Below are 13727 nucleotides of genomic sequence, written 5' to 3'. Positions count from 1 at the left end.
AAATTTCCTACTCCATAGAGACTATGGTTCTGGTTCTGGGCTATTTGGACTTTGGCAACATCATTCCTGCTAGTTTGTCTAGTCCTGTTAGAATTTTATAGGCTTCTATGAGATAAACCCCTTATTATTCTAAACACCACTAAATATAGTCCTAACTGGTCGAATCTCTCTTCATACATCAGTTCCAACATCGCAGTAATCAGTCTGGTAAACCTTCATTGTGCTCACTCCATTTTTAGCCATCATTCCTGAAATAAGGAGATCAAAACTAGACATCAGGACCCCACACAATCGCAGCAAGGAATCCATGCTCAAGTACTCAAATCCTTTTGCTGTGAAGGTCAATGGGCCATGTGCCTTCTTCACCACCTGCTGCAACTCCATTAGTTTCAGGAACTGGTGCACAAGAGCACACAGGTCTCAGTGCACCTTACCTTTTCCCAATCTATCACTATTCAGATAGAAATCTGCCTTCCTGTTTTTCTTACCGAAGTGGACAATCTCATTTCTTCACATTACACTTTATCTACAATGTATTTACCCACCTGGAGTCATACAGTATGGAAACAGACCCTTCAGTTCAACTTGTGCATGCCTGACGTCCTAATCTGACCTAGTCCCATTTGCCAGCATTTGGCCCTTATCCCTCATAAACCCTTCCTATTCATCTACTCATCCAGATGCTTTTTAAATGTTGTCATTGTACCCACCTCCAACACTTCCTCTGGCAGCTCATTTTATGCATTACCCTCTGTGTGAAAAATGTTACTCCTCAAGGGCCTTTTTATATCTTTCCCCCCCTCACCTTAAACGTGTACCCACTTGTTCAGGAACCCCTGCAACCTTGGCTATTCACCCTATCCATAATCGCTCATGATCGCGATTTCAGAATCCTCTATAAAGGTCACCCCTCCGAAGCTTCAAAGTGAAAAGCCCCAGCCTATTCAACCTCTCCCTATAACTGAAACCCTCCAGTCTCGGCAACATCCTTGTGAATCTTTTCTACACCCTCTCAAGTTTAACATCCTTCCAATACTGGGGAGACCAGAATTGTACATAGTATTCCAAAAGTGGTCTCACCAGTGTTCTGTACAGCCACAACATGACCTCCCAACTCTTTTACTCAATGTTCTGACCAATGATTGCAGGCATACCAAATGCCTTTTTCACTCTCCTGTCTACCTGCAATTCCACTTTCAAGGAACTATGAACTATGAACCTGCACCCCTACATCTCTTTGGTCGGCAACACATTCCAGGGCCCTACCATTAATTGTATAAGTTCTGCCCTGGTTTGCCTGACCTAAATGCAACATCTCACATTTATCGAAATTAAACTCCATCTGTCATTCCTCAGCCTACTGGTCCACCTGATCAAGGTTACGTTGTACTCTGAGTTAATCATCTTCATTGTCAACTACACCTCCAATTTTGGTGTCTTCCGCAAGCTTACTAACTATAACATTCTACATTTATACAAATGATTGAATATGAATAATGAAAAGCAGTGGACTCAGCACCATTCCTATGGCATGCGGAGGAATGGAATTGTGGGAGATATAGCAGTTTGGATCGGAAATTGGCTAGCTGAAAGAAGACAGAGGTGGTAGTTGATGGGAAATGTTCATCCTGGAGACCAGTTACTCGTGATGTACCGCAAGGGTCGGAGTTGGGTCCACTGCTGTTTGTCATTTTTGAGGGTGTAGCAGGATGGCTTAGTAAATTTGCAGACGACACTAAGGTCGGTGGAGTTGTGGATAGTGACAAAGGATGCTGTAGGTTGCAGAGAGACGTAGATAAGCTGCAGAGCTGGGCTGAGAGGTGGCAAATGGAGTTTAATGCAGACAAGTGTGAGGTGATGCACTTTGGTAGGAGTAACCAGAAGGCAAAGTACAGGGCTAATGGTAAGATTCTTAGTAGTGTACATGAGCAGAGAGATCTCTGTGTCCATGTACACAGATCCTTGAAAGTTGCCACCCAGGTTGACAGGGCTGTTAAAAAGGTATACAGTGTTTTCGCTTTTATTAATAGAGGGATCGAGTTCTGGAACCAAGAGGTTATGGTGAAGCTGTACGAAACTCTGGTGCGGCCGCACTTGGAGTATCATGTACAGTTCTGGTCACCGCATTATAAGAAGGATGTGGAAGCTTTGGAAAGGGTGCAGAGGAGATTTACTAGGATGTTGCCTGGTATGGAGGGAAGGTCTTACGAAGAAAGGCTGAGGGACTGGGGTCAACAATGCAAATGTCACAGCAATCTCTCCCTTAACTTCCCACAACATTAGAGAGAAGAAAGTTGAAAGGTGACTTAATTGAAACATATAAAATAATCAGAGGGTTAGATAGGGTGGATAGGCAGAGCCTTTTTCCTAGGATGGTGACGGCGCGCACGAGGGGGCATAGCTTTAAATTGAGGGGCGAAAGATATAGGACAAATGTCAGAGGTAGTTTCTTTACTCAGAGTAGTAAGGGAATGGAACGCAACGCTTTGCCTGTAACGGTAGTAGATTCGCCAACTTTAGGCACATTTAAGTCGTCATTGGATAAGCATATGGACGTACGTGGAATAGTGTAGGTTAGATGGCCTTGAGATTGCTATGACAGGTCGGCACAACATCGAGGGCCGAAGGGCCTGTACTGTGCTGTAATGTTCTCTGTTCTATGTTCTATATGTCACAGGCCTCCAGTCTGAAAAGCAACCCTCTACCACCAACCTCTGTTTCCTACTCTCAAGCAATTTGTATCCAATTGACTAGATCCAATGGATCTCATCTGATCTAACTTTACTAAGCAGTCGACCATGCGGAACCTTGCCAAATACTTGCTGAAGTCCACGGAGACAAAGTACACCACCCTTCTTTCACATCTTCTTTGTCACCTCTTCAAAAATAAAACTCAATCAAATTAGTGATACATGATTTTCCATGCACAAAGACTATCCAGAATCAGTCCCTACCTTTTCAAAAGCATGTATATCCTGTCCCTCAGAGTCCCCTCCAACAACTTACCCACCACTGATGTAAGGATTATCAGTCTACACAGTTCCCTGGCTTTTCCATTCTCTTACAGACTTTATGAACTAAAAGCATATTAGCCAATCTCCAGTCTTCTGGCATCTCACCAGTAGCTGTCAACAATGCAAATATCACAGCAATCTCTCCCTTAACTTCCCACAACACTCAACTTATCCCGTTCTCTCTGAATCCTTACAATTCACCCTCCCACCCAGCTTTATGCTGTCTGCAAACTTGTCGGTAGGTGGAAGCCAAACACCAATCCCCACAGTACCTCACTAGTCACTGCCTGCGACTCAGAAAAATACCTGTTTATTTTGACTCTATTTCCTATCAGTGAAATAGTTCTCAATCCATATCCGTACACTGCCCCAATCTCATGCATTTTAATTTTGTGCTAATTTGTTATGTGGAATCTTATCAAAATAAGGTTCTGAAAATAAACCACATGTGCTAGCTCCCCTTATCAACTCTACTTATTAGATGCTCATAAGACTCCAGCAGATGTGTCAGGTATGATTTCCCTTTCATTAATCCATCTTATTCTGTCTGTTTTTATCATTGCTTTCCAAGTGCGCTGACATTAAACTTTCATAATGGACTGTAGCACTTTGCCCACTACCGACTTCAGGCTAACAAGTCTATAATTCCCCTTTTCTTTCTACCTCCATTTTTAAAAATAGCACAGTTCCATTGACTACACTCTAATCAACAGAAACTGTTCCAGTTTCTTGCAAGATGACCACCAATGCACGTACAGGTTCTATAGCCACTTCCTGAACTACTCGGGGATTTATCAGTTGTTAGTTCTATTAAATTCTCCACGCCATTTCCCTACTGATACTGCTGAGCTTCAGCCCCGCCCTCTCACTTCACCCTCTATTCCCCATGATTTTTTGGATGTTATTTGTGAAAATAGGATCCCATTTCCACCCCCCTCCAAAAAAAAAGTCCCCTGTTTGCTGGCCAGTCATAATAAAAATATCGGTAATTTTGCTGTCCACAATGATTCAGAAATTTTGGGAAAATTTGGCAGCAGGTGACTAAGGTCTGACTGAACTTCATGTGATCTAAAAAGATGGAGAGATGCATTGTGCCAGGTATGTGCAAATCTACCCTTTCAAAGTATGACAACCAAGAGGGGGACACATGGGCTACGAACCTGATGAAGCAGTCAAAATTTCTCTGGGCACAAGGCCAGTAAAAAGGTCAAGCTGAGGAAGAGGATGAGCAAAATAGCAGATGCAGATATATCACAGCAAATGGAAGGCATACAGGTTAGGCAGCCAGGAATTTGAAAGTGCATCTGTAACTTTCATTAGATTTTTTTTCCCTAAGGGCCAAATGCAGAAGGAACGGAGGGTGAGAACAGGGTATGGTGGAAAACAATAAGAAAACAGTCGGAGATAGCATTTTTTTTGACTCATCATTGTTTTGAGTACAGGGCACAGGAAATCATGAACGGTAAGAGTAGGAGAGTTTGTGTGAAAAGAACAGGACTGCAGTACAAAAGGAAAATAGAACAGGAGGTGGAGATTTAAATCACAAAGGATTATCAAATGGTCAGCCGCCAAGAAAGGATATATGGTAGAGAAATCTGGGTGGGGTTCCATGGAGTGTGATTTTTTTGTTGTTTTGAGGAAAGTTGAAGGTTTAACAAATGGCCTTCTCCTCCTCCAGGAGCTGCATCAAAGGATCAAAACAGCAGACGATAGTGAGATTTGGTGACAAAGATCATTTCTGACATGATTGTTTTGATACAGTGATGATAGCAAGTATGGTCAGCCACAGAGGCTTTGGTAAAGAGAAAAATGGTACCACTAATAAATCAAATTTAAATCCAAACAGAATACACATGAAAGCATTCAGAACAAATCTCTAAATCACACAGGAACTAGTCATCTTTTGACAAGATTTCAAGGAGCTGCAAAAGATAGGAAATCATCGGTATATCATTTGTCTGACAAGCGTTCCACCACTCAAACAGATCATGGCTGATCATCTACTTCAACATCATTTTCCCCCATTTCTGCTTATGGTCTTTTGTCATGAGTAACCAGAAATACATTGATTTCTGTCTTAAATACATTAATGAATGGTCTTTCACACCCTCTGGGTAGGGGATGCCAAACAGTCACCACTCAGTGAAGAAATTCCTCCTCATCTCAGTCCTATTCTACCCCTTATTCTGGTACTGTGGCCCAGCATCTGGACTCACCAAACAAGGGGAGCATTCAATTCACATCTATCAATCACGCCCTGTAAGAACTTTGTAAATTCCAATGAGATCACCTCATTCCTTGAAACCCTGCAGACAGCATAGACCTAGTTTCTTCAAATAAGACAAATTCACTATCCCTGGGAGCAGTCTGGTGAACTTTCAATACAATCTCTCTAATGGAAATAAAGCTTTCCTCAGCTAAGGGGATCAAACCGCACATAATACACCAGATACAACCTCACCCCCAAAGCACTTATCAATTCCAGCATGACATCTTTATTTCTGTATCCAAATCACATTGCGATGAAGGCTAACATACCATGTGCCTATGTCACTGTTTGCTGCACTTGCATGCTATCTTTGAGTGACTCATTAAAAAAAGTTACCGAGCTCCAAACATCTCACTATTTATGTAATACTACACTTCTGCTGGATTCTACCGAAGTGGATAATCTCACATTTAATTGCATTATGTTCAATTTTCCATGCTTGTCTATTCACGTACCTGTTCTAAATCTGCTTGCATCCATCCCATCTAGTTTCTTGCCAACAGCAAACTTGGTAAGATTACATTCGGTGCCCAAATCCAAAGCATTTATACAGACTGAGAACAAGATTGTGAACAATTACAGTCACAGCACTGATTCTTACAGCCCATTAGTAGTAACAACCTGTAATCCTGAGAATGACCCCATTCTTACTATGTTTTCTGTCTGCTAACCACTGTCGCTGGATCACGAATCTCGAACTCCCTCCCTAATGTCATTGTGAGTCAACCCACAGTATTCGGACCGCAGCAGTTCAAGACAGCAGCTCACCACCACCTTCAAGGGCAAACAGGAGCAGGCATAAAAAAAATTCTGACCAGTCAGCAACACCCACGAATGAATAAAAAATGACAGGATCCTCAATCTGTATTATCCCAAGCCCACGTGCTCTAATTTTGCCGAGTAACTTTCTGTATGAGAAATCATCAACTGGAAGAAACAAATATAAAGGTGTTGGCATAACAAAAAGGGAAGGAATGGGACAGACATGGCTGAAAAGTGATCAAGGGAAAGAAAAAAATAACAGTGCAACACAAGTGACATATTCTGATAAATAACAACTGCCAAAATATACACAAAGGAATGGACAGAGTATTCAAGTGAATTGTACGTAGCAGAGATTAGGACTGACATGTTCAGTATACTCAACAAGACAGAGGAAAATAAATTGAAAAGTTGGCGAATTAAATTATTATCTTTGTGTGTCTGATTACCTCCCAAATTAACTTCTTTTTTGGAACATAAAAACACACGAATTCATCTATGAGTACAGGAACTGCAAGCTCAGGACATTCTGAGATCATGCTGTAATGAAAAGCTTTCACACAACAGCCACACACATGGATCAGCAAGGAAAAAAAACTCAATACCCAGCCTTTGGTCACAGAACAAATGTTGCAAGAGAAACAAAATCAATTCCTCATTTAAATTATTGCTTTGATTGCCAATCAAATTTTCTCCAATCGGAGTTAAACCGTGCAAAAATGGTATGTATTTTAACATTAATATTCAGTGGAATCTAATTTACAATGTCATCAATTTTATGCAAGCCATTCTTCATTTGTTCCTCACCAACTGAGAACATGAAGTTATTAAGCACTTCACATAACGTCAAGCAGTTGCAGCCTCATGCTTACCTCTCGAGGACAGAACCACTGGTGGAGGATGGAGTGGTTGAGTCCACCTCCCCTGTGCTGTTATTCTGGCTAACACTTGGAACAGCAACATTATTTACAGAGGCTGACGGGAAATCCTCTGGAGGTTCATCGGGCCAGCCAAATTGCTCTTTTGTCTTCCCATAGATTTTTATTGAATCTACCATCGTTACTCCAGCGGGATCAACTGATGCACCAACTGCAATGACCAAGGAAATAAAGACACAACTTCAGAAACTTGAATTGAACAAATCGAAACATAAGAAGTGAAGATGATTTAGTTTTAAATCTCTACAGTGCCAGGGGTTTAAGAGAACAGCAATACACTTACTCCCAAAAAGCATAAAATTCTAGTACTTCTTACACACAATCTCATCTGAATCACAATTAAAAGAACTAGGATTAAAATAAAAGTGAAACAAGCTTATACCAACTACAGAGAGTTCCTGAGGTGCAGTGGTAATGGCCTTATTTTCTGGGCCTGGCAGCTAGGGTTCAAGTCCCAGCTGCTACAGAAGTTCTTAAGAAAGCATCCGTGATGCTACTACATGGTATCATCATTAAAAAAACCAACAATCCTGGGCTGTACGGGATAAGGCACTGTTGATCAGCGTAGATTGGAAACAATGACTCGTACATCTACATGAACACATCTTATCAACTTGGATTGCAGTGTTTCAATTGACAGGTTACACTTACCAAAAATGGTGAGCTTCTTATCAGCCTGCAGTGCTTCTTCACGTGTAAATGGATAATCAAACCAACGAGCTCTTGTCAAGTTCAACTGCATTGTGCGACCAAAGATTTCAATATAGGATGGTGCTCTCTCAATGGCCTGTGTACCAACCTGGATCCGCATCCCTGTCATTACCATAGTGGCATTGTTGTTGACACCTTCCACTGTAAATCCACCCGGCTATGAAAGAACAGGAATAAAATCTGAATGCTAATCAAAATATATCCAATAAAATGCAAAACTATTTTACTACTGCCCAATACTGACTTTCATCTGGTCCACCACTGCAGACTAACAACTGACGGTGTAAATATGCAGGGATGCCTTCAAATATGACAAAATTTATCTCAACCTAGATTGAGCACATTTAAATTAACTGCAATAAACTAAATTAGAATCTTGTTACTCCAAAGTACCGGGATACGCTGGAACTTAGTTCATTTTCAAATACACAACTTATTTTGTTTTGGCGGTGTACTACTTGAAAGGAAATTGAAAGCAGATTCAATAATTTCCAGCAGGAAACTGACATACTTGAAAAGAGAGAAAATTGCATGATAATGGAGAAAGAGAAGGAGAGTGGAACTAATTAGATAGCTCTTTCCCAGTCATGACAAGCCTTGGCTCACTTCTGCACCGTGTTATTCAATTATTCACTGTTTACAAACTTTTAACAACATAACTGCGATATGTTTGATAGGATTTGTCAACAAATAAAACAAAAAGGAGAAAAACTATTTTGAAAGGCACTGGTGCTAACCACTAAAGTGCCACAAATGACATCTCGCAATTCACAGGTGATACCAAAATTGGTGGTGTAGTGGACAGTGAAGAAGGTTATCTTTGAGTGTAACAGGACCTCAATCAGATAGGCCAATGAACTGAGGTGGCAGATGGAGTTTAATTTAGATAAATACAAGGTGCTGCAGTTTGGTAAGGCAAATCAGGGCAGTGCTGTGACAGTTAATGGTAGGGTTTTGGGAACAGGTGTTGAACAAAAGAGACCTGGTTTTTTTGCGGGGGGGGGGGGGGGGGGGGGCAGTGGCGGTGCATATTACTTGAAAGTGGAGTTGCAGGTAGGCTGGGGGTGGGGGGGGGGGGGGGGGGTGTGTGTGAAAACGATGTTTGGCATGTTTGCCTTCACTGGGAAATACATAGAGTGCAGAAGTTTGGATGTCATGTTGCGGCTGTACTGGACGTTAGAAGTGGCCTGACCAGAATACGGTATTCAATTCTGGCCTCCCTGCCATTGGAAAGATAAACTTGAAAGGGTTCAGAAAAGATGTGCAAGCATGTTACTGGGATTGGAGAGTCTGAGCTAAAGGGCGAGGCTGAAAAGGCTGCGGCTATTTTCACTGGAATGTTGAAAGCTGACATGGAACCTTATAGTTTATAAATTCACGATGGGCATGGATTGGGTGAATAGCAAAGATCTTTTTCCCAGTATAGGGATGTCAAAAACAAGAGGATGTCTCTCAGAATTAAAATAAATTATTTTCTTATTCTAGCTAAAACAAAATGGGAAAGGTGACCTTATCATCCCTAACAAAGGAAGTTGTGGATAGCATTAAATCAAACTTTAAGATGAGAGGGGAATAAATTCAAGAGAGACCTGAGAGGCAGCTCTTATGTGCAGAAGATGGTGCTTGTGTGGATCGAGCTGCCAGATGAAGAGGCAGAGGTGGGTACAATTACAACATTTAAAAAGATATCTGGATGAGTTCATGAATAGGAAGGGTTCAGAGGCATATGGGCCAAATGGGATTAGATTAATTTATGATATCTGGTCAGCATGGGCAAGGAGGACTGAAGGGTCTGTTCCTGTGCTGTACAGCTCTATGACTCGTACCTTTGTGCTGGCGACATACATGCCCGTGGAATTCAGCCGATGTTTAATTTGTTGCATGTTGTACACCTGTAGTAAGTCATTTCCTCCAAACTCAATGTCAGTCAGCTGCTGGTTGTGTTCAAAGAAATCAATTGGAAATGTGACTTGGCTGGTGGTGCGAGTTGCTGTAGAATAAATTTGTCAATAGTTATTCAAGATGCTACTGAAGGACGTACCAAGTAAGATGCTAATGTAACCCCACTATTTAAAAAGGACGTAATGAGAAAAAGGGAAATTAAAGTCCTGACATTGGCAGTTTAAGGCTAGAGTCCATTATAAAAGGTTTAAAGGCAGAGTACTTGGAAAACAGTTACTGGATTGGACAGAGTCAGCATGGATTTACAAAAAAGACAAATCGTGCTCCATTAATCTATTATAATTTTCTGAAGATGCAATAAGTAGAGTTGATAAGGGGAGCGAGTGGAAGTGGCTTAATGTAGACTTTCAGAAGGCATTTGATAAGGTCACACATAAAAAATTAGCACGTAAAATTAAGGCACAGGTGGAGTATTGCAGGGAGCAGTGACTGGAACCCAGACATTCACAATATACATTAATGATTTAGATGTGGGAACTAAATATCATGTCTTCAAGTTTGCAGACAACACAAAGTTGGGTGGGAGGATGACCTGTGAGAATGCAGAGATACTTCAAGTGTAATGTAAAGATTGAGAGAGTGGGCTAATGCATGGCAGATGAAGTATAATTTGGATAAATATGAAGTTGTCCACTTTGGTTGCAAAAAGAGGGGCCAAATTATCTGGAAGGCAGCATATTGGGAAAGGGGGAGGATGCACCAGGAGCTAAGTATCCTCGTATGTCACTAGCTTAAAGCAAGCATGCAGGGACATAGGTGGTGAAGGAGGCAAATGCTACATTAGCCTTCAAAGCAAGAGGATTCAAGTACAGAAGGGATGTCTTGCAGCAACTGTACAGGACATTAGTGAGACCATACATAGACCAGTATGGGCTGTTTTGGTCTCCTTTGAGGATGGATGTTCTTGTTATGGAGGAGTGAGTGTAATAAAAGATTAATTGACTGATACCTGGGATGGCAAGACTGAGGAAGAAAAGTTTGCATCAGTTAGGACTATATTCACTGGAGTTTAGAAGAACGAGTGGACAATCTCAAAGAAATATCTAAACTTCTAACAGGATTAGACAAGCTAAATGCAAAAAGTATGTACCTGATGACCAGGTTGATTCAACCAGGGGTCACTGTTTAAAGGAAAGGGGTTGGCGATTTACAACTAGGATGAGGAGACTCCCGGAGACAGCTGAGCCTGTGTAACACTCGGCTACAGAAAGCAATTGCAGCCAAAACATTGAATGTTTCCAAGGAATTAGATTTAGTTCTTGGGGCTAAAGGGATTAAAAAGATATGGGGTGAAAGTGGGAAACGGGCTATCAAGTTGAAGATCAGCCATGCTCATACTGAATAGCAGAGCAAGCTTAAGAAGACCAAATGGCCTACACCTAGTTTCTGATGTGTCTATTTAACTGCAAGTGATTAATGTTGTCAGCAGAGCTTTAACACACATCTACATCTTGTAGAATACATCTGTTTGGTCAAAACAAAAACCAGTTAAAAGGACCCAACTCTAACACTAACCTGACCCTGCCTTTTAGTCACGAATTGACTTGCTATACGTTTCAGGCACTCTTGATTTTAAACAGAAAATAGCAAGCAGGTGGCAATAAAATTTGGTACACTATTGTATAAAAATTCAAAGTCCCAATAATGTTATCACAAACAACCTCAAGAATATACAGGACTGCAAAGAAAGGAGATCCCAAATCTTAGTATTTATATCTGGAGCTTAAGTCCAGCACCACCAGTAGTTTGAAATAAGATTAGAAGAGAAATTGCTTCATTTGCCTTTTTTCAAAACATATAATGATAACTGGATGAGAGAATGTGGCAGAGGCAGAACACAGGGAGCAGAAATACCTTCAGGTAAGACAGGCAGTAATTGACCTCATGGTTAATTCACCACTTCTCAGTTCTGCTTATCTATTTTGCACTGGGCTTGGTAACTCAGCAGTAAATATTTTATACAAGATTACAGACTTCTATCCCAGAGGAACTGAAATAGAGGTTCTAATGAGGGGACCATCTTCTGCACTTCAAGTACAAAAACCATGTAGCTAGAACACAACATTTCACATACACATACATATGCTCACTGCTTCTCTCTCCTTTTACCCAAGTACAGAATTGCCTAGAGAATAAAACCTTACTGGCAGCTGCAGCCTTGCGTTTGCGTACTGGTTTCAAGATGCTGATTACACTGCTGGGTTGCAGCGAAGGCTGTAGCCAATAAGAAGTGTTCTCAACATTTGCCATGTAGATCCGCAGGCTGCCATCTTCACACAGGAGTATCATAGTGGTTCTTTGCTGGTCATTGCTGGCTGTGTGGCGAATTGCAACCATATCCTGGATCTAAAATACAAGGTGGGGGGGGTGATGACACAGCATATAAGAACATTAAATGTAGGAGCTAGCAAAGTTCTTAAATGCCTCCTACTGAGACTATTTACTTGTTAATCTACTTTCATCTTATCAAGTCTCTCCATTGTTGAATTCTGCATGTGTGTAACTGACTGCCCACTCTAAAGCAGAATACTCAATTTAATCTTCTCTCATTTTCTCCCCTGACAAGTTACCCTACTCAGATTCCTTACATCCATTTAGAAAATTGTAAATTGAGACCTTTCCCTACTACACTTTCCAGGGGAATTGAGAAGTTTCCTTAACATACTCTCTAAAAGCTGCAATCTCTTCAGAATTTTTTCAGTCTCTTTATTCATTTCCAAAGTGACACACAAACATCTTACGAGATCTGTCACGAATATTCAGTTGGGAGCATTAGCTCCTTGGTTTATGGTGATATTCACATACTCAGCTGTTGAATGATCTTTACATCAATAAAGCAAACACCAGGTATCCAAAGTACAATGAAAAATGCAAAGTAGGTCACTTAGTATCTGCAAAAATGAGTCTCCTCTTTCAAAATGGACTACTTTGCCCCTCTCTCCTTACACAATCTCCTGTTTGCTTTCACATCAATAAATTCGCAAGTTAGTAACAGAAATCTTTTTCAGGAACTATCCAAAGTAATGAAGAACCATCAGTAAAATACCAGCAAACTAAGTACTGTAAAGAAAGAGACATTGTAAATGCAAGGTCTCGATGGGAAATGTGAACCTGAGCACCAGTTGCTTTCTGCTAAATTGTCAACATTTATTGGTCAGTTTGACTGAGGCCTAACAAACTGCTTCATCAGATGATCCTATGCTTCACAACATTCAACCAAGACCATCAGTAATCTGGATTAGGAACCCGAGATGATTATTCCCCTCTCTAATTCAAGATTCAGGAAATAAACTATAGTTAATCACTGAAAAAAATCTCTTCCATATGGTTCAGCTATTCACTAGATAAAGTGAGCAATTGGGCAAACTCAAAGAACAAATTGACAACTCAGATGACAACCCTTCATTGGAGCTTAAAGAGGGATGTAGGAACTTTTTTTTCCCCCCAAGGTGTAATACCTTGAGTTATCTCTTTGTAATATTACTATTATTTCTGTACTTATGACTTGCAAATGATTTAGAACTTACCTATAGTATTTTCACAAGCATTTAATGTGGCTTCTCTTATTTGACCAAGCTGGTACTAATAAAACAAAATTGTTAAGTCTCTTTTCTTGATATGGATTTGTTTTATTTTGTAACAGCTAAATTTAGAAAAATAACTCAAGATTGTGGAAAGCAAATTAAAGACCCATCACCTGAGGATCCCCTGCTTCAGGACTGTGTGAACAGCAGAAACTGCTGCCGCCAATCTATTTGAATCACCAGCTCTGAGTGTCAATAAGGCAAAGGATGTAGATAAAGGGAATCTGAAGCCAGAAGCAGAATTTTAATAAATTGCAATCACTGAGTTGCACTGTCTGAACTGGATGCTAAACCTCACAATTTCATTTAATGCGCAAGAATTATATGTGATTTTGTCCCTTTTTCCTAGGTCAGATAGTAAATTTCTCCCAGGATTATTCGATTCCAGTGCTGACATGTTGCACTGCAGTAATTTGAAAATAATCTGCACTAAAGCGCATGAGAGGCTTGAGTATTTTGCTGTGGGAAAGTTACATTAATATATCCA

At 40.7% G+C, this 13727-nt stretch overlaps 1 protein-coding gene across 10 annotated transcripts in view; it reads right to left on the bottom strand.

Moving 5' to 3' along the window:
* Positions 1–13727, bottom strand: part of ubr4 (ubiquitin protein ligase E3 component n-recognin 4) — a 196346-nt gene that overhangs the window by 99841 nt on the left and 82778 nt on the right. For all 10 annotated transcript variants that reach the window (XM_048561072.2, XM_048561074.2, XM_048561075.2 and 7 more), the window contains exons 46-49: positions 11801–12002; positions 9521–9684; positions 7635–7851; positions 6918–7134 (exon numbers count right to left, since the gene is read on the bottom strand). In XM_048561072.2, the coding sequence (XP_048417029.2) occupies positions 6918–7134; positions 7635–7851; positions 9521–9684; positions 11801–12002 (800 nt within the window). The remainder of the gene's footprint in view (positions 1–6917; positions 7135–7634; positions 7852–9520; positions 9685–11800; positions 12003–13727) is intronic.

This window comes from Stegostoma tigrinum, chromosome 28 (assembly GCF_030684315.1).
Source record: "Stegostoma tigrinum isolate sSteTig4 chromosome 28, sSteTig4.hap1, whole genome shotgun sequence".
In the NCBI taxonomy this organism is placed as follows: Eukaryota; Metazoa; Chordata; class Chondrichthyes; order Orectolobiformes; family Stegostomatidae; genus Stegostoma; species Stegostoma tigrinum.
Note: the sequence above shows the minus strand (reverse complement) of the source record. Positions and strands in the feature narration are given on the sequence as shown.